Source organism: Lepidothrix coronata, unplaced genomic scaffold (genome assembly GCF_001604755.1).
Source record: "Lepidothrix coronata isolate B3197 unplaced genomic scaffold, Lepidothrix_coronata-1.0 Scaffold41, whole genome shotgun sequence".
Taxonomy (NCBI): Eukaryota; Metazoa; Chordata; class Aves; order Passeriformes; family Pipridae; genus Lepidothrix; species Lepidothrix coronata.
In genome coordinates, this window is record NW_016690221.1 from 5,902,043 (window position 1) to 5,926,594 (window position 24,552).

A 24,552-nucleotide genomic window follows, 5' to 3' on the forward strand; every position below is an offset into this window, starting at 1 on the left:
TCCTTGTAATAGCTTGGCAGACAGAACCAAAGGCCAAAGTCAGAAGTGAAGTGCATTCCTTACACTGCAGCAGATTTCAGCTGTGAGATGAACAACTGTGACAACATGGCACAGGCCTTACTCTTTTCTAATCAAAACTCCTGCTGGCTTAAATCAGAACAGAATTAGGCTTGGTTGCTTTTTGAAAACACTCTTTATATGATGGCTGTATCTATTTGTACAGAAGCAGTCACAAAAGGGTAGAAATGCTTGTGCTTTTCACACTTTCACACATGCACAACTCACACACAACATCCATCAACAGTGTTAGACAACATCACAGCTGTCAAAAGACAAAATATACTAAATTATTCTTATTCCAAAGTCTCTTTGGACTTCCTCATAAAGGGATTCAGTGTCCTCATACCAAGGAAAAGATCAAAATGTCCCTTTGTTTTTTCTTGTTAAAACTGACTGGGAAAAAGATAAAGTTGTGATCAGTCAGCTACAAACCTGAACTCTCCTGTACTCACTGGGTTTGAAAACACCAGCTCACAGAAATAAAGAGGCTGACTTGAGCTATAAAGAAATTAATCTATCTGCATCATTTTACCATAAAATTTTGCCTTCCACCTAAGCCCAACAATATGTCAGATAAAAAAAAAGCACCTGTCTAGTTGTGTTCTCGAAGTAGTTTGCCAGTGTGTTTACCAGTAACATGCTCCAGATGGGGATTCCCTTCCAAGTGAAGTTATGGATGTGGTTCCATTAGCACCACCTTGGGTAGTACATGCTCCTGGCTGCCTTATGAAGCAGGGGCTCCGTCCAGCCCTTTCTACATAGAACACCATAAGGCTTATTTTTGTTTTATCTAAATGTAATGTAATTGGCTGTAATGTACTTTGTTTAATTATTTAAAAGTAATTACCTACCTCTGATCATGACCATGTGCTTAGTATAACTGCCCGGGACTCTCTATCTCTGTTTCAGAGGGACACAGGAACCTTCGCATGACTAAGCAGGTACCATGCCTTCAACTTTGCAGCTAGCTTGTATTGCACAAATTTCCATTTTCTTTGGCCCTGGTTAAAATTATGTGAGGTTTCTGCAAACTGTGAAGGCTTGGATATCTTGGCATTAATCTGTTTTATCAAAAGAGACAAATATTACAATAATCTAGCTGCCATCAGCTGTTCATCAGCGATACATCTTTCTTACAAGTAGGTTATGTACTGACATAGACTTACCAATGTTGCATTCTCACAAGCTCTACCAACAGAGTACCTAATGAAGGACTCTGACTTTTTCTGCATGAAAATGTTTTGGGTTTTGTTTTTTTTTTTTGCACATCATCTTTGTGTGCTGCCGCGAAGATTAAATTTTTTCAAATAAAATACACCATTGATTAGTAAAATTGATTAAAAGGACTAATGAATATGAAGTGTCACAGCATGTCACTAGAATTTCACAGTATTTTTTATGCATACTGTAATGCTGACTCTAAGGTAAGAGTCCATCTAATTCACCTGAGATTTGGGAAGACCTTACTTGCATGTGATTTGTCACACACCACACAATCACAGACAGAAGAGAAAGTCTTGCCTTTCGTTACATAGCACTCTGTGCCTGTATTGCTTACAAAGAGCTATTACTCAAGCTTTTAGAGTTGTTTTCCAGACATTACATTGTTTGTCTACTGTTATTAAAACATGGAGCACGACACAGAAAGTAAAGCTGACACTGTAACCTAGCACAGCACTATATTACACTCTCTGGAGATAGGAATACCTGCTGCTGCAAAAATTAAAGAGCTATTGCCTTGTAATATTTGTATATTTTCTATTTTACATTTGCTGGATTTTGCTGTGAATACACAAATATTTAAAGATGATGTCTTGTCCTTGCATGTGCCTTTTAGTCAGCCTGAGATTTCCAGTCAGACTGTTATTCAAGCACTATTCCAGAAGCACTTGTTCAAAGGCAGATTAAATACAGAGGTGCTAAGCAAACACTGATGCTTAAGGCTTGTCTCAGCTATGCATTATTCTAAAGGTACTAATGCAAATGACCACACGAATATTATCAAACACATAAACCTATTTAAGAGGAACAGATATAAACAAAAAGTGTTTATCCAAAGGGCCAATACCAGTTTAAATAACTGGTAAGTTTATGCATACTGCACCAGTTTGTTAATAAGTAGTTAGTGTGTGATAAGAAGTTCACTTTGTAGCCAAAACTGTAGTGCACAATTTGGCTGGACTCTTGTTGTTGTTGTCCCCAGATCCACGTTCTCTTATAGCACTTCAGTGAATTACTGCAGCACAAAGAAAGTTCTTACAAATGACTCATAAGTAACTGAGTCCAGATAGCACAAGTCCAAGGGGGAAAGAGCTCTTCCTTTATTAAAAAGAATTAAAGCATTTAATGACCTAATTAGAACCTTCTTGCTAAACAATAATAACAAATATTTGCTGCCATAAAATAGCAGACACTGCTGTTAGACTCTGCCAAGCACATACCAGGGTAAAAGTAATATACCCTTGTGTTCAATACATGCCATCAGCACCAGAACAACTATGGTTAACCAACAGCAGACCTTAAAGGAAGCTTTATTATCCAGCTAATTGTGCTGCTTACACTGAAGTTTAAGGACAGAATTGTGGAAAATAAACTACATGTCATATTTCCACCTTGGAAACACAGATTCATGCCTCTGAAATGAGTTAGTCCAGCCAATGATCCTACCCACTTTCCTCATATGGAAGACTGAGCTTTAGACTTAAATATCTGCTTCAGGAAGGACACTGGCTTAGTCTTTTGCAAGGACAAGACAAGCCTTTAAATATTTATGCATGATTGCTGTACCCAAAAGTGTAGTCTCAGATATATTTAACACCAAATTAGTAATTCTGGCACAGCATTCAGTGATCATGAATTTCTTTTATTGCTTATGTCTGTGGTCTCAAGCCTTTACAAAGCTTTGCTTAATGAGGGGCAAGTGAGAGGCCATGTCACAAAACTGAAGCTTTGTAGCACAGTAGCAATGGAGGCCAAGAAGAGGCAAATCCATCCTCTGTCTCACTTGCTCACACCTCCCCAAAAAATTAACCTTGAGGACCAAAGTGTCCCTGCCTTGGGATGTGGCTATGAAATATACGGGGATGGGAGGGAGATGGGAGAGGAAAAAGGGGGTAAGGTGGGAAAAAGCATCTTCTGTGAGACACGTGCACTGCTAAGCATCAGCACCTTGTTTGGGTTACAAACACACTTCCAAAGCAGTCATGGTTTCCTCCCTCCACTGGAAAAAACACTGGAGTTACAACCTAGGATGTCATACCTGTCAAAGCACCTGTGGTGCTCTGACCAGTGCAGTCTTTGCAGAGAAGAACTGTGGGCTCAAAAATGCCTGTGGACACCCACAGCACAGCTCCAATCCCAGGGTCAGGGCTCTCAGCAACTGGGGGGCTTACCCAGACTGCAGGGCAGAAATGCAGTACAAGTCTGCTCTCTCTCCCTCTCCTCCAGAGGGACAGGAGGGACACTGCCCTGCTGTTGTGGAGCACCTTTTTCCATTCTTTCCAAGCACAATCAGTTGCAGTCCCAATAGGGGAAGACAGTGAAATGAAGGGAAGAGTAGGGGTGATTTGGGGCAGATGAGAACAAGAACACAAGCACAAGAACAGGAATCCCATCCCAGTTCCAAGGAACTGGGAGTCTCAACCTGTTCATAAATTACTCTTACATGCTACAGAACAGAAAGTTGCATTAGAGGCCCACAGATCTTGGTTCTTCTGCATTTAGAACCATCAGCCCCACAGGTCCTGTTACAAAAGCCTTATTTGTAAGGACTCCAAATGACCTAACACCTGACCTAACACCTGATTTTTTTATTTTTTTTCCCCTCTAACTGCAGGAGGGGAAATGAGCCAGCATCTTTTGCCCCACCCCGTAGATCTGGAGGCAGAAGAGTAATTGAGAATGCAACAGATGGAGCTGATGACGAAATGGATGCCAGAGATGGAGATTTCAATGGAACAAAAGCCAGTGAATAAACACGCTTAAAAAATTGCACTGCAGCAGGGGGAGGGAAGATGATATTTAGCACTGTATAAGTCTACTCTTAGTGTCAAGGTCACGTACACCCACTCCTCTGACAGATAAAAGCACAACTGCCTTGTCTCCAATGTATAGACTGATGTTAAAAGTACTCCAAAACTTATTTTACCGGGAAGTGTATTTGAAAAGGTGGGGTTTTTTTAACAGAGTAATTCACTTTGAGAATCTTCCAGAAAGTGAGCACTAGTAGCTCAAATGACTTAAATTCCAGTGAACTGTAGTCTACACAGGATTTGTTAAGACTGTTGCAGGGGGAAAAAAAAGGCATTGGTCAGTTAATCTTTTCTTAAACTTTCATTTTGAGTATTCAATTAATATAGGGTTTTCTCCTGGTTACTACACCCCTGATGCACAATTCACAAGGTGGAAGTGCCTTTTTAATCACTTACTGAAAAATATCATTTGTTCAAATTAAGTCAACTGTTACAGTTTTATATGCACCATGGATGTGCTTACACACTAATAAAAGGCTATAAAAACGACTCCACTATTCTCATGTACAGGTGTCACTTGGGTGCAATACAGCTTGAACAGAATGGGGGATGCAGGAGAGCTTCTCTAAAACTGAAATACTTCTTAGAAAAGGTCACCTGTAATCATCAGAACAAAACCTTGATTTTCTCCTAAGCAGTTGCTTTTGAAGAAATACAAAACAGTATGTACACTGAGCTGGAAGTAAGATGATGTGAAGTGCTTGGGAAAGGTTTGATTACCTCAGGGACACACGGTGGTGCCCATGAATGTACCCAAAGGCTGACAGACATGACACCAGACCTGCAGGAGCTGGAAAGCAGACTGGACCCTAAGTGTCTGTCTTTAGGCAACTGAATCCACCCTTGATGTCTGCTTTGTGTAGAAATACTTCCAGCTAAAGCCTCTAACACAGGCTGAAAACATAAACAGCAGCTCACACTGAATGCAGGAATCCACACCAAGCTGTTCTGCATTAAGGGATCAGCACACAATTACTTTTTTATTTTTGGAGCACTTCAACAAGACCACAACCTACTCCTGAGAATTACCAGGACCTACCACAAAGCCATGCAGCTCAAGCACTTTCAGACAGCAGCAGCTTTGTGGTCACAGTGGGGCAGTAGGGAGCCACACACAGCAAAGCAGGATGTAAAATGACTCTAAATAGAGTACAGAACTTACTTGATGCCTTCGATTGAACAGCAAGTGAACCTTAAGCAGTGTGACCACAGGGAGAGCAAATCATGCAAAAACATCCACCTTGACAGCTAAAGCAATCATCTTCTAAATCTAAGCATTGTTCCAGAAGGTACAGAGATCACAAACTGGAGATTCACACTAGGCACTGTTTAGCCAGCAGAATTCAGAGCCCAGAGAATTGTCTCTGCTCATGAAAGAGTAAAGAGGAATCCATTTAGAGCGACTAAGATGACAAGCTGCAGCAGAGGGGGGTGAGGAGCTTCACATAAGACTGTTTCACTGCTAGCTCAGGCACACAGCCCAGCTCTGTAAAGATGCCTGAGAGCTGGCTGTTAAACACACTTTGGGAGCCTGCATGTGGGAACAAGGAGACCGAGCAAGTCAGACTCCAGAACCATCAAACTGAACATGGAACCCTTCAAAGAGGAATTCTTTTAGAAAATCCACAAGCATAATGGTAGACATTGGTCTGATGGTCAAAGCACTGCCCTACCACTTCAGAAACTCAGGTTCCAGTCCCTCTTTCACAAAGCTTGTGACAAAACAGGGAGTCAGAGTTGCTTTGGTAACAACACAGAAAGGAAAGTATCCTTCTGCCACAGCAGCTGAACTAAAAGTTCCTCTCCCAAATAAAAGTTCCTCTCTGTACCATTACAAAGGCAACTGTTCTGGACTAAATTATTTTGATGATTATCAATAGCATTGTCCCTTGTCCAACTGCAACAGAGTGAGAGGACAAAAATTCTGAGTTAAAGATTTTAAGAGAGAGAAATGCCAATGGTAAGCACTTTAAATTCCAGAGGAATCTTTAGCTATGGCAATATTTACATTCCTTAGGGTAGGAAAGAATGAGAAGAAAGATATGTAGGAAAATCTTTGCGTGATTCAGCAAAATCAACAATATCTCTTAATTGATCAGAAACAGATGAGAAACTGGTAGCAAACCTCTGTGTATAAACCACAGTAACAACTTGCAAGAAAAACTCAAAATGCATCAACAACTAGCATTCAAAATAAACTTTATTCTGCTCCCCAGTTAAGCCAACTTTGTAGGTGGACTGAAGAATGGAAATGATCTGTGGTTATTTCATATTCCAGAGAAATATGCATCAGTGGCTGTTTTCATAGCATTTTCTTAAAAAAACCCCAAACAAACAAAACCCAAAAAAACACCAAACCCATTTATGTATTCTTTTGTCAAGTAAGCTCTCCCCATCCCCCCCCAAAAAAACCACCATAAAAATTGTTTAGTCATGATTACTTTTGCAAGTAGAGGCTTCCATAAAATACATCAACACTGTGAGTGAACCTACTCCATTTGAAAAACAAATTCAAATGCAGTAATATTCTACAGGGGAAAAAAGCAATTTAAAAATAATTCTCTACTCATATACACTTGTCTAGCATAAAAGACTTTTCAGATTAAAAAACCATTTCTATATTAGTAACAGCTGAAAGCATATATTCGCATAGAAAAACAAAACAAGAAAAAAATCACTAACACCCAAGGCACATTAATAAAGGGAAGTTAGTAAAGCAGTAAAACCCATCTGTCAAGATGTTAGAACTAGAAACTTAATCAGGTCTCTGGCTTCCTACAACTGCTAGACTTTATGGGTCAGAAAGAAAAAAAAAAGATATGTTAAGTCACTCTCAAGTTCCTCACCTTGCTCTGGGATCTCCTGAGCACTCAGCACTGGGAATGTCTCACATTTAACCATGACCTGTTCTTAGTGGCAAATCATTGCTTACAGAAACATCTTGCCACTACAGAGCCAGGGTTTTGTGCAGCAACATTAGGACCAAAATATCCCACAAGGAGCTGAGCAGCTTCCCTGCAGAAATACACCTTTCTCCACATAAAAACACTCCCCTGATTTGGGTGACTGCAGCACACAACACCCACGACAGAAAGCACAATTCAAGCCAGAACACCCTGGTCCTGTATTAACACTAAAGCCAAAGCCTGAGGGGATGCACATAGGGAATACTGTCTTTGCTGTAGGTAGAAGGGCAGTGGCTTTGGCAGTGTCAAAAGAAGCAACCTTCAAGGAGCTATTTACAGCAGCTGATGCAGGAAGCAGTTCTCAGTCCTGCAGTGCCAGGCAGCATTGCTTTGTCACACTACCCACCCACCAGACTGGGCAAGGCCGCAGGAGGACAATTGTAGCTCTGTGTTCAGTTCTCACCTACCCTGAGACTGCTGCCTGTTTGCTCATTGATATTCTCTTTAAAACTAAAGTTTGAAATATACATTTTCTTTTCCTTTTCCAAAGCCAGCCAGGCTTTTCATAGCAGCATCTTGACAACACTTTGTGAGGGATGGCTCATTGGTCCTGGAATATTTGAAGGCCGTGTTCCAAACTCCAGGCGTTTCGCTAACCTGCAAATACAAAATAGGAGTTGGTGCATTTCTTGCTCAGTGTAACCAACTTCAAAACAACTGCTCACTTCCAGAGCACACCACTGAGCTTGAGAAACAACAGATGAAAGAACAGCACTCTGAGCACTAAGTGAGCCTGTTCCTTAACTGGGCTGAGTTTCCACTGTAACACAGGGCTCTGTTTCCCTTCAAGTAGCAAGCACTATCTTTTACAGGTGTTGGAATTTCAGTTCTAGCATTACAGTAGTACATATATAATCAGATGCATGAATAAAGTAAGCCCCTGAGGCTTTCTTGTAGGAAATTCCATGAAGTTTCTCCCCTTGGATAGATAGTTCTATGTGGAACACTCTTTCCACACGACAACACTGGGCACTGGGTGACAGGACAAACCAGTACTCACAGTGCAAGGGTCTAGATGAATAATTAAGTCTGGAACAAACTGTACTGTTGGCACTTAATTTAAAGAGAACCAAAAGAATGTGCAGTACAAGATTGTCTCTACCAAAACAAAGATTCAATACTAAATACCAGGCCCTAAGTTCTAACACCAGCAGAGAGCAGCACTCACCCTGTGTCACAGAGAGGCGGGTGAGGACTGAGGTGCGTTTCAAGGACATCTCTGTTCATGTACATGGACACCGGGGTTCTGTTTGGAGACTGGTCATACACAAAGTTTCGGCAAGATGCAAGTTTGGACTCCAAAGCCTAATTTAAACACACAAGTGTCAGATTCACCCTTCTATTTCAGAAGACGGCACTGTGGCACACCAAAACTGCATTAAGTGTGTGGGTTTGGGGGCTTTTTTCTTTCTTTAAGAATGAGTTGTCCAGTGGTGGAACCTGCTGACCCCAGTGACACATGAGTTCTGAATTTTTGAAGAGAGGAAAACAGTCATCTCTCTAAAGCTAAATCTCTGTTTCTGTAGGGAGCTGATGCTCTTTACCAGCAGAACCACAAAATCTTCAGCTTCCTCAGGGAGATTTTGACATCTTTCTTACAGGTATCACTTTTCAGATTACTAAATGTTCATCTGAACTATCTGCTTCCCTAGACACACAGCAGGCTGTATGTATTAAGTGGTACACCAGAGGGAACTGAGCCAGAGATACCCTATTCTCCACCACATGCTCCCTTCCTAGATCACTCCACGTTTATTGTGAGTTACTTTTCAGCTGTATCAGTTCTGCAGCTCAGCCCAGCAGTCATACAAATGCTTGTAACAACACAGCACCAAGGGACAAGGAAGAAAACAGGAGTCACGGGATAACTTCCATCATCAGCATCACCTTAAATATCAAACTATAGCTTAACAGGACATTAGGCCTTGCTCAGAAGACTACTGGGCTCTCAAGGCAAACTTCAGCAGAAGCCCTTTGGACAGCAGGCACCAGCCTTCTTTCATCTCTGTCTTTTCCAGGAGCAGATCCCTTCTTAATTTCCTCATGCCAATTTACTCTTTCTGTACGTGCACTTACAGAAATTTGTAGAGGAGATTTTATCCCCATCTGGATTAGAACTTAGAAAAGCAGAGCAAAGTCCATCTTTATTTGGGGGTTGGTCAGAAACATACGAAGTCCAGGGCAATTTCAAGGCCACATTTAGCTAACTGGGGGGCAGGAGGCTCTTTCCAGTCTCCCCTGAACAGCAGCACAAATAGTGCTGGCAGCAGTTTCCAACAGCTCCATCTCTCCAGGAGCCTTGGCTGGCAGGAAATCACTCACCCCCACTTTTCGCAGCAAGTCTCCCACAATATTAAGTGCAGATATTCTTGCAGCAGGTGTGAGAGGGGTTGCACCATAACTGTCCTCCAGACCTGCAGGGCAGGTTAAAGAACGTTACTCATTTAAAAAAAAAAAAAAGCTTTGACACTGGAAGTCAGCAGACAGCCTGACAGCAATATCCTCACCTTTTTGTATCTCACCTCCAGATCTTTCATATCCATTAGGAATATGAAGCACTGCCTTCCTGAGACAGCTCATTACACTAAGATGAAGTCTCTAGACATGTTGTGGCTTGGTATCTAGAGATCTGTTCTACCAGCCTGCTCTGTCTCTGTTGCTGCAGTGGGACCAGAGGGATGTGTCCTCCCAGAGGATCATCATTTACCATTTTAGTACAAATCTCCAAATCCTCTCACTTCTACAGAAACAGTAATTCCTTCACACAAAACATATCATTTTAGGTTAAGGATACTGAAGTCCACAAACTTTGTTAGTGCTCAGAGCTATAATATCAAATCATCAGACTGTGACAGTACCACTCCCGGCACTTTATGCATGAACACAGTTACAGACATTTCTGGCTTTTAAATTAAGGAGAATTAGCGTGAGAGGTTTGAAATATAGAAACAATCAATGCTCACAAAAAATAAGTAACAATATAATTGACCTGAAAGTAGAGATATTTAGTAAAGACAGATTGGATGACTTGTCAGTGTTCTGCTGTTCCAGAGAGAAAAAAAAGTCTCTCTCAAAGAGCACTTACTCTCTCAGAGAAGACAATTCAAGTAACGTGAGTGTGACATTAAAAGATCACACAGGCTTTTAAAACCTTTCCCCTAAATTAGACCAACATCTCTGGGACAGTTGTGAACCAACAGTAAAGTCCCAATAGCTCATCTTACCCCTCACAATTATTATTACTGGACAGTGCAAGTCAAATGGAAATGAATAGCCCAGGAATAAACTCCAAAAATCAGTCTATGAATACAGAGACCATGGTGATTGGATTTAGGTGTATTTAACTGAAACACTCAACCCTCTTCCCTTCTTTTCATTCCTCCTTTAACCACAAACTATAGTAAAAACGAGAGCATCAAACAGTATTTCTGGTTCCCTGTCAGTCACCTCTCCTAAACGTCACAGGGGTGGGGATGCTGATGGGTGTCCGGCGCAGGGAGGGGGTTGAAGGCACAGACAAGGAAGCCTGAACTGCAGTGTCTGTTCTTTCTGCTTCCAGGGTCGCCCGCATCGGTGTTTTGGGTTTCTCCTGTTTCTGCTGCACTGCAAGCTCTTGGCGCAGGTCTGTGAAGGAAGCAACACAAAGCAAGCCTTTGGAGTATGTATCCACCCAGATAATCTTTTGCTCATGGAGGTGAAGTCAAGTCACTTATGCTTGTAAAGACTACTCCAGGCGTACCTTCAAAATCTGGATGATAACTAAAGGCCTTTCCAGGATTGTGGCTCAAGATGTTTTGGTATTATTAGCTCAGTTGCTACTACCTGGCTTTCATTTTCATACTCTTTACAAGGCTCCCCTTGAGACAGGGAATTAACTCCTTTCCCAAAGTTACAGGCTGGTAAGCAGAGGCACATCAAGTCTGAGGCTCAGCAACTTGGCACACCTTGGCTACACTCCAGCTCCCTGCAAGGCTGAGATCCCACCTATTGTACTCTTTTCTAGTCTGGTTTCCACATGAAAAAAACTTGAGCTGAGGCCAGGTGGAAGCTACACAGTTATCTAACCAAGGGATGGAGCACTTCTGTCCCACAGCCTGGCTGTAGATTATAGATACCACTCAAGGGCACAGAATCCAAGTTCTGAAAATAGACATTTCTCCAGCTCCAAGGTCTCTCTCTTCTCACCCAGCCTTATTGACAGTTATCAAGAAGCCAGCACGTGAGGCTATTCCAAGACAACCAAAAGTCAGTCACAGCCCTCCCGTTTTACTTCCCCATTAGTGCTTCACTGACTCCCCTTTTAACAGGCCAGGAAACAATAAGGTTAGTGCATATTAAAGCTGACCTTCACGTGTTACAGGCAGCCAGACCAGCACATGCCCCAGCTGGACTGGCTCTTTTCAACTCCCTAAGGCCCTGAAGCATGACCACAGATTAGGAGAAGGCTGGAATAGACTTTTGTTGCTGTGATCTGCTCTGGAACAAGGTCGGGAGTTCAAGGAGTGGGAGTGGAACAGTCTTAAGTTTCCTTACTTGCTTCTACATTTCAGATAGCAGGTTTTAAAGATGTAAACTTAAAAACCAAGCTCTGAGATATATAGAGAGGACTGAACAGCTACAAGCCAGGAGGGGGCCAAGGGAAAGACACAGGTAATTTCTGTCTAACCTCTAGCTTCATCTTTCAGGCGCTGCACAGACTCCAGAAGGTTTTCCTTCTCATCCAGCTCACTCTCCAGAAAAGCATTTCTTTCAATAGCCTGGTTTAAACGCTGCTCAAAATCCTCCAGAGACATTATAGTGGCTCTGAAAAAGAGTGCACAAGATGTTACTACCATATCCTTCAAGAACATAGAGGATGTCCTCACTGAGAAGAAAAGGGATACTGTTGCATTTTTGTTTGGTTTGCTTTGGTTTATTATTATTTTTTATTTTAGCTTGTAAGATATGAAAGAGTGTAGTGGGGGGAGTAGAAGGGGAAAAGTAAATTTATCACATTTCCCATCTGCTACCAATCTCTTCAACACAATCATCACTTCAGTGATTAGTTCAGAATGGCCACACTAATGAGCACAGTACCACAAACAGCTGTTTTCCACCTCAGGACAGAACAGAGGTAGAAAAAGAAAACACAGAAAATGGGTCACCTTTTTGCTCTTTCCAAGTCATCATTTTCTTGCTCAAGTTCTCGAATGTATTTCTGAAGCTGATCTTTAATAGCTTTTGTCTGTGCCAAGTCATCTTCCAGCGCAGAGATTTGCCTGTATCCTTCTGAATGCTGCATTTCAATCTTTTCCTAATCAAAGGCAAATCAAACAGCACACCAGGTACTTAGCAACACATGTTCTCTTTCTGTGCCCTTGTCTGAGCTCCTTTAAAGGCAGATGTTCTGAAGTTTTTTATCCCTTTAGATACGATAAAATTCCAACAAAGCCAATTGTTCACATACTTTTGAGCTGCCAGCAGTCAAGAGCTCTTCCTGGCACTCCTTACCAAACAACGGTGCTGGGGAACATTCCCTGATCATCACAACTCAGGGCTATTCCTTGCCCCTCCCAGACAGCACAACTCAGCATAATTTCTGAGCCCCGAGAGTTTTAGCAATACACAAAGCAGGATGCAAGAGAATTTTCAACTCTGATATGAAGTACTTATGAGTCAAAATAACAAGAAAAAAAAAATCCAAGTGTGACACTGTCACATGCTGCTGTGGAATCAGCAAGATTCTGCATTTCCCCCAGGGTTTTATTAGCCCAAAGCAGGTTCAGAGTTATACTTTGGATGTGAACCTAAACCAAACTCTGTCTCCCTTTATAGCATGAATACAAGGGCACACTTAAGAGAGGCAGAGGTGAAGAGGAAGGCTTAGCTTCTACATTAGATCTCTCTCTCCTGCACTGCCACTGTATATGGGTTAGTTCCACAGCACGTGACAGGGAAAGCTTCACAGCACACTGTCTATTATGACACTTTATACTCCACCAACTTGCTATCAGACCACTTCAACATGCCAAGATTGCTGTATAAGCAGCATTCCTGAAGTGCTCTCCATCCCGAATTTAAGTACAAAACACTTGAAGTCACTGAAAACAAATGCATGCACTGGAATTTGAAAACCACGGCCTACAGTCTAGTGAATGGTAATTTGAAGACAGCTATTTTAGCACATAAATGCACAGACAAGGAGGAGGGAAAGAGATACCCATTCTCAATTAAGAAATTATTTTATTACAGTGTGGTGACACTGCTATAATTCTGGATCTCTGAAGCTCAGTTAAGAGCCTCCAAGAGACAGATTACTTCCAACTAGCTACTCAGGACTCTCTAAACAAACCCTCCAAAGCATTATTTCCATTAGATTTTAAGTAGTGTGACCACTGGTTTCTGAGGGGGGAGCAAGCACACACACATTAGGCTGGTAAGCTCAAAGCCACAAGCTGTGTGGGCCTGGCAAAGTTCACCAGTGCTGACCTAGATGCAGACACCAACCCTTGATGGGCTCAGTTAACACTGCTGCTCAATAGCTTCGAGATAAATGCTTTGCTCTTGAATTGATTCAGATAAAAGACCAGAACTGCAAGGTCTGGGTCTTTGTTTTTAGCCAATTGTAATAAACTATCAGCTGATCTGGCCCTCAATGGTGGCTCTGTTCCTTCACCACAGGCTGTTACTGCAGTTTTGAGGCTGCATGAATAGCCAATTGTTAAATGGTTTATTTCAAGCAAAATACATTTATCTACTATGAAGAATAACTTCAGATTTTCTCAAATATGGCTACCCTTCACTTTCTGAGTTATATGTTGTTTCCTACTATTTTCATTCTGAACTGCTTTGGCTGGTCCATTGTCCCTTCCTCCTATCCCAGCTACTCTAGAGAAAGAAAACAGTCTACACACTCTTCCATCCAATGAACTACAGGCTTTATTTTTGTCCGACTTTTGTCTTCTCCCCAAACCCATCAGCTTCCATAGGTTTATGTGGCTACATGGAACAGCAGACCAATACTCCATACAACACACACAACATTTAATACTGCTCAGTCACTTCAACAACAAGAACAAAGATCAATGCAACATAACAAATATAAGAAACAAACTTTGGAGGTCTTGCTATCAAAAAGCAGCAGGGGGGGAGAATTGCTAAGTTGGTGCTAGAGGGACAGGATATCTGCCTCAAATTTAAGAGTATTTCCTTAAGACAGTAATTTGTAAAACAGTTTAAACAAAAGGCATTGCAAACATGGATTCATCCGGTGATTAATCCCTTATACAAATACCTTCACTCCCATTAGCTCATTATTGCATCCAACTGAGTAGAAGAAGTGTAATTACATTAATCTCTGCTTCCACAGGGATCGACCCAGCCCTACAAAATACTGTGTAGTGTTTCTTGAGTGACTATAACTCAATCTGTAAGCAAAAGGCCTAGAATCAAACTTTGAAAAGGCACACCCATTTCAGTGACAATTTTTTTCCAAATTTTAAAAAATATACTAGTATTTCCTAAACCTGCCAACCAGTACAGAGGACTAGCAGCACCTTTGATGAGACTGAAATGAGGCACTCATCACTCTTCATACCCTAGATAGCTTCATTATTTCTTAAGTCACTATGGTAAGAAGTTCCATCTCAATAAGTTCATATCCTTTATGTTTTATAGTTCTGGAAGTTAATGCCTTCCTGCTGGTTCTTTGATTCACAGAAGGCCAATCAAGTGTAAAAGAGGATAACTTATTTTTCCCCAAGTACTGATAGATTCAGTAAAAAAAACAGGACTGAAACTGGTTTATGACTCTCAGTTCTATGGGTTACCCACTGGCTGCTGCTTCCCAGCTTATCTGGAATGCCAGATAATAAATACACAACTATGTAAAAAGGGTTTAAAACTTCTGAGTTTTCTTAGGTAATGCAAAAACGCAGCTGCAGTGTTTGTGTTTTGATTGTTCTGCAATATTATCTGTGCCTGTGTAACACAGACAGCAAGAAAGCTGCGAACAAAAGCATTAAATAGACAGAAGAAGAAATAGGAGCAGCAGCTCTGTTATGTTCACGCTTAGTCTCCACTCTACTGTGAACAATTTTCTCCCATATGAAATCTATCCTGACACAAAGCCACAACCTGTGAACAGGGGTGCAGGAACACCACCAAGGAATCCAGAACCCTCAAAGCAGAAATCACATTGGTATTTCTTAATTTTTCAAGCTTTTCCTTTCTGCAGTTTTCTGTTCAGTTTCTTGGTAATGCTGAAGCTTTGCCACAAGGCAGGCTGAATCTGCACGTGCCTGTCCCACACCTCTGCACTCTGGATGTACACATTCCATAGGCACCATCCCCTCTTACCTTCACTGACTCCAGCTCCATCCGCAGACGGTTGTTTTCTGACAGAAGGTCTCTGTTTCTGGACTCTGTTTGCTGCAGCTGAGTCTCCAGTTCAGCTTCATACTCTCGACTCCCTTCTTGGAATTCACGCAGTTCCTCCTGTGTATTCTCAGCACTAGAGAGCAATTCCAGCAACAGAGCTCATCATAATGAACAATGAAAAAAAATATCTCTTGTTCACTAAAGGTAAAAAAAATACTGCCCTTTAACACAGAAGGCTCTGTGCCCTTCTCCAACATATCTATTCAATAGGAAGAGAGAACTATATGCAAATGTTTCCCCATCGAGCATGGAAAGCATGTAGTGAACTTGTAAACAAATTAAAAAATCCCAAATAAACAGAAAAATCCCAAAGTCTGTCTTCACACTATACGTGTGTGTACATCCCTTTAGCTTGTAATTTGTCCCCTGCCATCTGCACATTTAATCTGTTATTTAAGTTCAGTTATTTATTTGGAAATACGAACAAAGCCATTATTGATTAGCAGTAAAAAGTGAGTAACAGAGAGAAAGATGGAAGGAAATGTACTCTCATATTCTTAAAACAATTCTACTGAAACAATCCTCTGGCAAGCTGAACAAGGAGCAATGAAAGGTCTGAACACCTGGTTGAGATCTTTGCACACACTGTCATGCACCCTATCCAATGAAGGAAGCCAGTGCCTTACCACTCCTTGTACTTCATAGCCAAATCTTTCCAGTATCTGGTTTCCTCCTCCACTGAGCTGAAGTGATGTTCTTCTGAGTCTTCCATGATGAGTCCTCAAAGTTTAAAACTCTTGTTTCATTTTTCCCTCCCTGGAAAATTAAAAGGTCAAGCCTAAGGCAGTGAGCTACCCCACTCCTTGTTGCTGCAGAGCACAACATCCCTCCTCCCCCACAGTCACTGCTTGCCTGGAGACCAAACTAAAGACCAGCCTTGTCAGGACTGTCAGATAGACCATAAATGGGAAAGAACCTCTGCTGAGTCACCGGGTCCCTTTCCCCACATCCCCAGCCATGAGCACCTTCCACACCCTCGGACTGCACAGCACAGAGCACCAAACCCCAACCTGAGCTGCAGCTGTGCCAATGCACAGAGAACAAAAAGCAAAGAAGGTATCTCAGGCACAACTTCAGCTCCAAGACACTGCAAATCAACAACCCTAAAGACACTTAGCATGAAATTAAACAGAAACTTTAAAGAGACACAGATAAGGTACTCAGAGATACTGATTTCCTGTGTTACCTTTTCCAGGAACATGTAAAGCTTTTTGTGGACAGAACTGCTGGAAACATGAAAAATTTCTCCCTAGGTCAATACAGACAAAGCTACCCACCTTTAAATCTGAAATATCACAACCCATGTATGGCTGAAAGCTACAATACATATGGATACCTCAGAGAGCCATGGGAGAAGGGAACTCTTGAAATTCTCAGAGAAGCAAGGATAAAAGCTCCCCAGAGGTTTTGGCAGAATAGCACCTGGCTGGGTTAGGTATGCAGATAGATTGCAGCAACCCAGTGTGCAATCCAGACCATCCAGCTGTCCCTGTGCCAGCATAAGCCCAGTCACAGGACACAGTCCCAAATGGGAATGACACATGAAAGAGCCACAGGAGAATCAGGAACCTCAGGGTGGTCACTCCCACTTGAAGACTTAAGTATCAAAACAACACAACTAAATAAATGCCCTATGATGTGCATGATGAACTCTAATAAATGGATCAGTAGCAAATATCATTTTATATGAGTCTCATAACATTTTATATTTAGTCTTAACAACAGAGAAACACCAAACCTAGTGCTCTGCATAATCTGCCCATGTCCAACCCTGGGTGTGGCAAAGATTCCACACAGACAATTTAAGAGAAACCAAATTGGATCAAGAAAGGCAAATAAAGGTGGAATTGAACAATTAATGACAATGCAGTTGTCAGAAAACTGTATCACTGAAATCTAATAACTGAAGGAACACAGTTCTACCAAGTTTCTGCTTCAGTTCTATGGAGCAAAACATTTCCAAGAAGTAATCCTGATGGAACAAGGAGAGAAAGACAGCCAAAGCCTTCAAAGACCACTTAGATGTCAGCCCTGCCTTCTATTCTTACTGTCATAGCTAAAGAAAATGTGCATCCACTGCACATCTCTTTAATTCAATGGAAAAAAATTATTTATAAACTGTGTCGAGATTTTCTCCTCCAAAAAAATCCCCTGGTGTAAACAGGATTAACAGCCATCTATCTAATAACTCCACTGAGATAAACCAAAGGAGTTCTTACCTCTCCTACAGACAAGAGTATCAAGTACCCTAAGTAGTCTGGCAATCTAAAGCCCTATTCTTACCAAGCAATGCCACAGCCCTTTTCCCAGCCCAGCAATTATCAGATTATTGAGCAAATCGTCACAGCTGAGTGGGCTGTGCCCACACACCTCAATGCACAGTGTCAGCTACACACTCACAGAAATCACAGTATTATTTAGAAAGGGAGCTGCCAGGTGAGGGGAAAAGTTACTAAGCTTTAGTTTTTATAATCGTTTGACACAAAACGTTCATTAGACAAAGCCACATGTCTTCCTTCTCACAAGCAAAACCACTGTGTGCTGTACTGACACACTTCCAGCATGAAGTCTCTGTATTTAAAGAAGTATGAACTGGGGAAAAAAAAAAGAGAGGAAAAGGAGTATGAGTAAGGAGGAGCGATTTTCCAAATAGTACTCTTGCCCATTAAAAAGGAAATAACGACCAAGCATAATTAACATTCTTGACCTAGGATAGTTTATGACACATCTACTCTGTTATTTTTAAGCAAACTGAAAGTGCCTTTGATGTTAATAAGCACGTTCTTATGCTCAAAGCACTGTGCACACATACCCCCCAATCCCTGCAGCACACTTGCAAAGAAAAAATCCAAAAAGTTATAATAAATCCCATATCTGTGTTTGGACAGTCCACAAAAATAATTCAGACAAGATAAAGGTGTAGTGCAAAACATCTTGCTCCCAAAAGCTTTCAAACAACCTTCTGGAACCAAAAGACACAGCTCCCATCGTCCTCAAAACTTTGAATATGCTCATATCTGGCTTTTACTTGTGTTTTTATACTGCACTTTGGAAGAAGTAAAAAACAGTACTAATTCATATTTTCTAAGATTGTCTGGTCACATAGAGAAGAACTTCCCTTAACTGAGCCACAAGACTTTCTGTAAGACTTTCACAGAACCTTGTTAACGTTCACAGAAGCACAAAAGGTGCCGTGCCCTCCGGTTTCTAGGGATGGCTTTGTAAACATGAGATTATTGACCCACTGAGGGTGTCATCCATTAAGAGCACACTCTGTTTCATGGTTACCATTACTAAATAGTACTTGTAATTTAAAATTAATTGTTGAACTGCAAATACATGGAAGGACTGTGGACCGGTACTTATTCCAGAGCCACAGGCAAATGTTTTCTGCCTGCAACACACAAGACCTATTAGTTCCCCTGTACACCTGCACTACATCTTAGTTCACAGGGATTTTCAAACTAAATAAAGATGCAAAATAGAAACTTAAACTGAAGAGAAATTTCCAAGTTTTAGACAAAGTATTACATCTTTTTTAATTTTTTTCTGAAATTTGTCTAAAAAGAGTGCAAGAACCACGTAAGTCTTTGTAAACTTCTTTTAAAAAGGCCAGGGCTCTGACTCTGTTTTTCCCCTGCTGCCTTCTCTGCTGGATTTTTAACACGTTGGAGACAACACACAAAATGCCTGAAGAGAAAGTAATTAGGAATTCCTCATTGTCTAGGCTCACTACAAAAGCAGAGAGGGCAAGGGGGGGTGAAGGAGATCTTAGAAATGCTTTGTTAAACACTGGAAAAAAGCAAGGAAAGAAAGTCACAGTCTGTAACAGGCACACACTGGCTGCACCTTACTTGTTTTAGCACACATGAAGCCAGAAGAGACATCTGGCCAGATTTCCTGAGTGCAGGCAGAACGAGGGCTCGTCCCAGGCATTACAAATCCACTACATCATGCAGGAAGTGGAAGAGTTCATGGGTGGGGACCGGACTTTTGCAAGGAGAAAAATACTACAGCATAAATGTTTGCAGGAAACAATTTCATACAAGTGACAGCAGAACTGCAAAATTCCCGAGGGGAAAAAAAAAATCACGAAAAGCCACACACAAAACTAGTGAAAGAACTCCAATTTGGAAATCACACTCTGAGTTCACCCAAACTCATGATGGCCTCAACTTAGATTCTGTTTCAGTTCTAAAACAAAGGACTCAAACCAACCCTGATACTGGACCTTTTTTTTAACAAAAGAACATTTTAGCTTGGTGAACAATGTTGGCCTATCTTTGTAGCAATGCCTAATAGTCCAAGTCAAAGAAATTCATACTTAATTAAAAAGTAAAATAGTACCACAAATACTACTGAATTATCCATGATGGAGATGATGAAGCTCCTAGTTAGACATATTTTCCAAACTGTAAACCAAAACCCCCTCTGTGCTCCTGAAAAGTTGCTTTCCCATCCTACAAAAATTACATTTGCTTAAAACAGTCCCCTTGAAAGGGTCCTCCTGTAACACAAGGGCCTATTTTCTTTTGTTTAAGCAATACAAAAGAAAACCACAAGAGAGAAAGAAAAGGGAGAGGTCACGGATTACTACAGAATCCCACAGCCAGCACTGAAAAGAGTTATCAGCTTCTCCGGGCTCTTCTCTGCCAAAGGGCTGAATTCAGCACAGCCCTTCTCAGTTACCAGCGCCGCTCCGACACTGTCTAAGCAAACTCCGCAGTTCTCTCCTGGAACGCCTGACCTTTACGTTTCCAGCTGCAAGCCAAGAGGTCAGCGAGGCAGCGCTCGGGGCTCCCCATTCCCATGCGGAGCACGAAGCCGGGAGGGAGCGAAACCAGCGGGCACGGCTCCCACGCTCCGCTCCCCTCCCCGCCAGCCCCCGCAGGAGGTTCAGGTGCGCACGGCAGGGCGCGGTGAGGGGCAGGGTGCCGGGTCCCTGTCCTCCCATTCCCGATCCCATTCCCGATCCCATTCCCGACCCCGGGCCCCGCTCTCACCGCTCCCGCAGCTCCCACCGCCCGCACCGCGGCTGCTCCGCCCCCGCCGGGCAGCGCCACCCCATTGGCTGCCGGTCACGTGCCGCGCGCCGCTCCGCCAATCAGCGCCGCCGGGACGCCGTTTGGAAAGGTTTGGAAACTTTGGTGACTTTCAAAAGGCGCCGGGGGCGGCGGGCACGGGCTTGGCACTGGCCCTGATCCCGATCCCGATCCTGGTCCCGGTCCTGGTCCTGGTCCTAGTCCTGATCCTGGCCCTGGTCCCGATCCTGGTCCCGATCTTGGTTTTGGTCCTGATCTTTGTCCTGGTCCTGGTCCTGGTCCCGGTCCTGGTCCCGATCCCGTTCCCGGTCTTGATCCTGCTCCCATTCCTGATCCTGATCTCGATCCTGATCCTTATCTTGATTCCATTCCTGTCTCAGTCCTGTTCAAGATCCTGATCCTGGTCCTGGTCCTGGTCCCAGTCCTGTTCCTGATCCTGATCTTGATCCTGTTCCTGGTCCTGATCTTGATCCTGCTCCTGATCCTGGTCCTATTCCTGATCCTGTTCCCATTCCTACTCCTGATCCTGTTCCCGTTCCCCATCCTGGTCCTGTTCCTGACTGTTCCTGTTCCCAGTCCTGCTCCCGGTCCTGGCCACACCCTTTGTCAGTGTTCCAGGATCTACAGTGGGTACCAGGGGCTGCATCTTCTGAGGTGTTAACTGTGTAAACCGGTGTAAACATGCCAGCAACGGCATAATTTTAAAGACATGATTTGCCTTGGAATGCCCTAAAGGAGGAAAAGCTTTACATCAACTTTTTTTATTATTGTTTTTTTTTAATTCCAAAGGCCTCTGCTGGAAAAGCAAGCAGTGAGACAGCACCTGTAACTATTTTTAATGCCAGCACAACATCCTTAGACCAAAGTCCCCTTTTCCCAACCACAAGGACAAGTTTCTGTGTCGCTGAAGCACATGGTGCAAGGACAAAGCAGTCTATGAAATATTAGACACTTCCACTCATCTACATCTCAGCATGATGTCACTGTTCCAGAAAATGAGCCGCAGGCATCCGCAGGGGAATGGAGCTCCTGCAGACATTGGGACAGCCGCAGCCCATCCACTGCAGCCCGTGCATTCCCTGCCGTGCCCTCACACGCAGGACTGATAGGAGAGGGACCGAGGTAGGCAGAGGCTTTCTCAAGTGCCCAGGTGTGTTCCTACCGACCGTGTACACAAACATTTGCTCATTAGTCTGCCTGGCATTTGTTTCCTGAGTCAAAACCAAAGCACAAATTATCACACGTGTATCGCTCCAGCCCACACAGGCACGGCCGTGCGTCACCCAGTATCACCTCACACCCGGCAGCAGCTCCCCAAACTGCTGGATGAGAGACAGCCACGTGCAGGAGTCCTAATCCCAGTTTCATTTACTGCTGTGATGCAATACCAGGCCTGGAGCACAGTCTGACTCTGAAAAGACTTGTCTAAACTGGGAATATGTCTCTTCCAAAGACTTTGTAGAACAAGGCTGCCACAGCAACTAAGTGGATGCACGCTATATTCCACTAAAAGAAATCTGTCCATAGCTAAGATAACTTTAACTGAAAAGGGTGAGTAAAACTTATATTTTCAGGTCAGATGTTCAGCAGAATTAAATGGAGACAAGCTATTATACAACTATGAAGAGAAAACTAAATTATGTATTTAAGAAATTGGGTTAATAGTACTTGCAGTTCTGTCATTACTCAAGAATGTTTTTATTATTGGATAAGTTGCAGGAAATAAACCACATACTATTGTAGTATGTGCCCAGTAATTAAAAAAATTATACATTGTTCACAAGTTTGGGACAAAGGACATTTTACTTCAACACTTCAAGCAAATGTTTGAGGACAGTGTGAGTTCATAGATGATATCAAATGTATGCCTGACTATTTTTAATATTTCTCATCCAGAAGTACTTGTAAATCACAGCAAAACTTCTGAGATTTCAGAGGACGCTGAGAGCCCTCATCCAATTCTGAAACAGTGTAACAGCACCCTAACAAATGCCAGGGGCTCAGAGGCACTACGAGGGGCACTGCTGTACACCAGCAATAAATATATTTTTAAAACAAAGGTTACTGTAACCACTCTTCTTTGCCAGAAGAACGAGAACACTTGGCTATTTCAAAATTAGCAGAGGAGAAGAAATTATTTTATGCATTTATTTTTAGTTTGCTGATTAATAATTAATAACCGGCAGATCTTTGTGGTGCCAGGATTCATGTGCTGGTTGTTTTGATGAAAAGGCCATACTGATTCTTCCATGAAAGCTAAGTGGACAAAAATGTATAGACTGTAAGTTCTGGTAAAGTTGCAACGCCTTATCTTTTGGCAATAACCTTCTTATGGGAAAAAATACTTGCTTTGCTGCAAGAATTAAATAACTCACCACAGAACCACCCACCCTATTGATGGAACAGGAACTTCTCATCAATTGTCACTGTAAACTACTGAACTTTTTATTTTTTTTCAAATGGATTACCCATAACAAGATGTGACAAACATGTATTAGAATATCACATGGAAATATTGCTATCACTGAAAAGCAAGTATTTAACATCAATGAAACCTATTTCTGTCTCTTTAAAGATGTTATATAATTCTCTGCAGTCTGTATATGGATTTGCACATGCTTAAGCAAGAAACAGATTCTCACTACTTTAAAAACCTTCTGATGTCTTGAACTGACTAATCCGTTGATGAAACTGTCAAATGCTCATTGATAGCACTGGCTTGTTAAGCAGAGCAGAGCACAGCAGCACTCACAACCTTGGCACACAGCAGTTACACCCCCAGTGACCCCACCAGCAGGGGCAACACTGGCTGTAGCTGTGACCATTGTCACCAAGACTTCACCTTGCTGCTGCCTGCAACCTGTTAGGCAAAGGTCAAGGTAAAATGCCATCTTAGCCTGCTACCACGATGTCACTTAAAATATACTGAGCCACCAAAAAGCTCTGTCACTCACCTCCCTCCCTGAGGGGCTCAGCTGCCCTCATGCCAAGGAGCAAGCCCAGTCTGGATGATATGGATTGGCTGCACAACTTCAGCCCAGACTTCTGAAGGAAGAGACTTCTGAAACAGGGCTGTGCCTGTGGAAACACAAGAGAAGTTTTGGAATCAGAATGAGAATGGTGTTGATAACACACTGATGTTTGGGTTTTTGCTAAGTCGTGTTTATCATTAGTCAAGGACTCCTTGGTTTTTTTTATGTCTCATGTTCTGCCACTGAGGAGGTGCACAAAAAAACCTGGGAGGGACCAGGTGACATGAATGGGCTACAGAACATCATACCCAGTATACAAACTGGGGGGAGTTACCTGGAAAGGGGACCAATCTGGGTTTGGGGAGGGGGGTCTGGCATCGGTCAGCAGGTGGTGAGCAATTGTATTGCACATCACTTGTTTGGGGGGTTTTCTTGCCTTTCCCTTTTTAATATCATTATTATTATAATTTAAAATTATTACTCTATTTTGCTTTGGGTTTGGTTTTTAAATTGTTCTTATCTCAACCCACAAGTTTTACTTTGATTCTCCTCCCCATTCCACCAAGGTTGGGTGGAGAGAGGGAGGTTGAGAGTGGTGCTTAATTTCCAGCTGGGCTTAAACCACGACACATATAATGCAAGTCTTATGGCACATGTGGTAGTCTTGGTCCAGTTCATTATACTTTCATTTACATGCACAAATTCCCTCCGGGGGTGTCTGTTTTGGCATTATAATCACTTGAGGTTACATTCCATCCTATCAGCTACCACCAAGTTTTTATTTAACCTTATACTCTTTTAGTTTCTGCTTGAATCTATTTGAACAACTAGTTGTCAAGGAAATAAGGATTTGTGTTGTTCTGTCCCTGAGGACTCTGCATTCCTCCATCACTCCCTTCCAAGCTTCCACAGCCTGTGATTCTGAGATTCTGTGAAACCCCGCTGCCACAGAATCCCAGACTGTGTAAGGTTGGAAGGGACCACAGCGGGTCTCTTGGTCCCCTCTCCCTGCTCCAGCAGGGTCATCCCCGAGCACACGGCACAGGATTGTGTCCAGACGGTT

The 24,552-nt window shown here is 42.5% G+C and overlaps 2 protein-coding genes across 5 annotated transcripts in view; one reads left to right on the forward strand and one right to left on the reverse strand.

Moving 5' to 3' along the window:
- MYH11 (myosin heavy chain 11) overlaps positions 1 to 4,580 on the forward strand; it is a 57,119-nt gene extending 52,539 nt beyond the window's left edge. For 2 of the 3 annotated variants that reach the window (XM_017813536.1, XM_017813537.1), the window contains one exon: positions 3,896 to 4,580. In XM_017813536.1, coding sequence (XP_017669025.1) covers positions 3,896 to 4,034 — 139 coding nt within the window. In that variant the 3' untranslated portion in view covers positions 4,035 to 4,580. Of the gene's footprint in view, positions 1 to 969; positions 1,002 to 3,895 lie in introns of all 3 variants that reach the window. The other variant, XM_017813538.1, reaches the window with a different exon arrangement.
- A 1,693-nt stretch (positions 4,581 to 6,273) lies between these two features.
- Positions 6,274 to 20,535, reverse strand: NDE1 (nudE neurodevelopment protein 1). 2 transcript variants are annotated; one of them, XM_017813625.1, is made up of 9 exons: positions 20,479 to 20,535; positions 16,102 to 16,231; positions 15,395 to 15,548; positions 12,202 to 12,350; positions 11,724 to 11,860; positions 10,505 to 10,681; positions 9,380 to 9,471; positions 8,226 to 8,362; positions 6,274 to 7,654 (listed from the first exon to the last, which is right to left on the reverse strand). In XM_017813625.1, exons 2-9 carry the CDS (start codon positions 16,185 to 16,187, stop codon positions 7,561 to 7,563), a joined length of 1,026 nt encoding a protein of 341 aa, XP_017669114.1. In that variant the 5' UTR covers positions 16,188 to 16,231; positions 20,479 to 20,535; the 3' UTR covers positions 6,274 to 7,560. The 2 variants fall into 2 exon arrangements, with proteins under 2 accessions (XP_017669114.1, XP_017669115.1); XM_017813626.1 differs by lacking the exon at positions 20,479 to 20,535 and having other exon boundaries at positions 16,102 to 16,397.
- Positions 20,536 to 24,552: the final 4,017 nt, after the last annotated feature.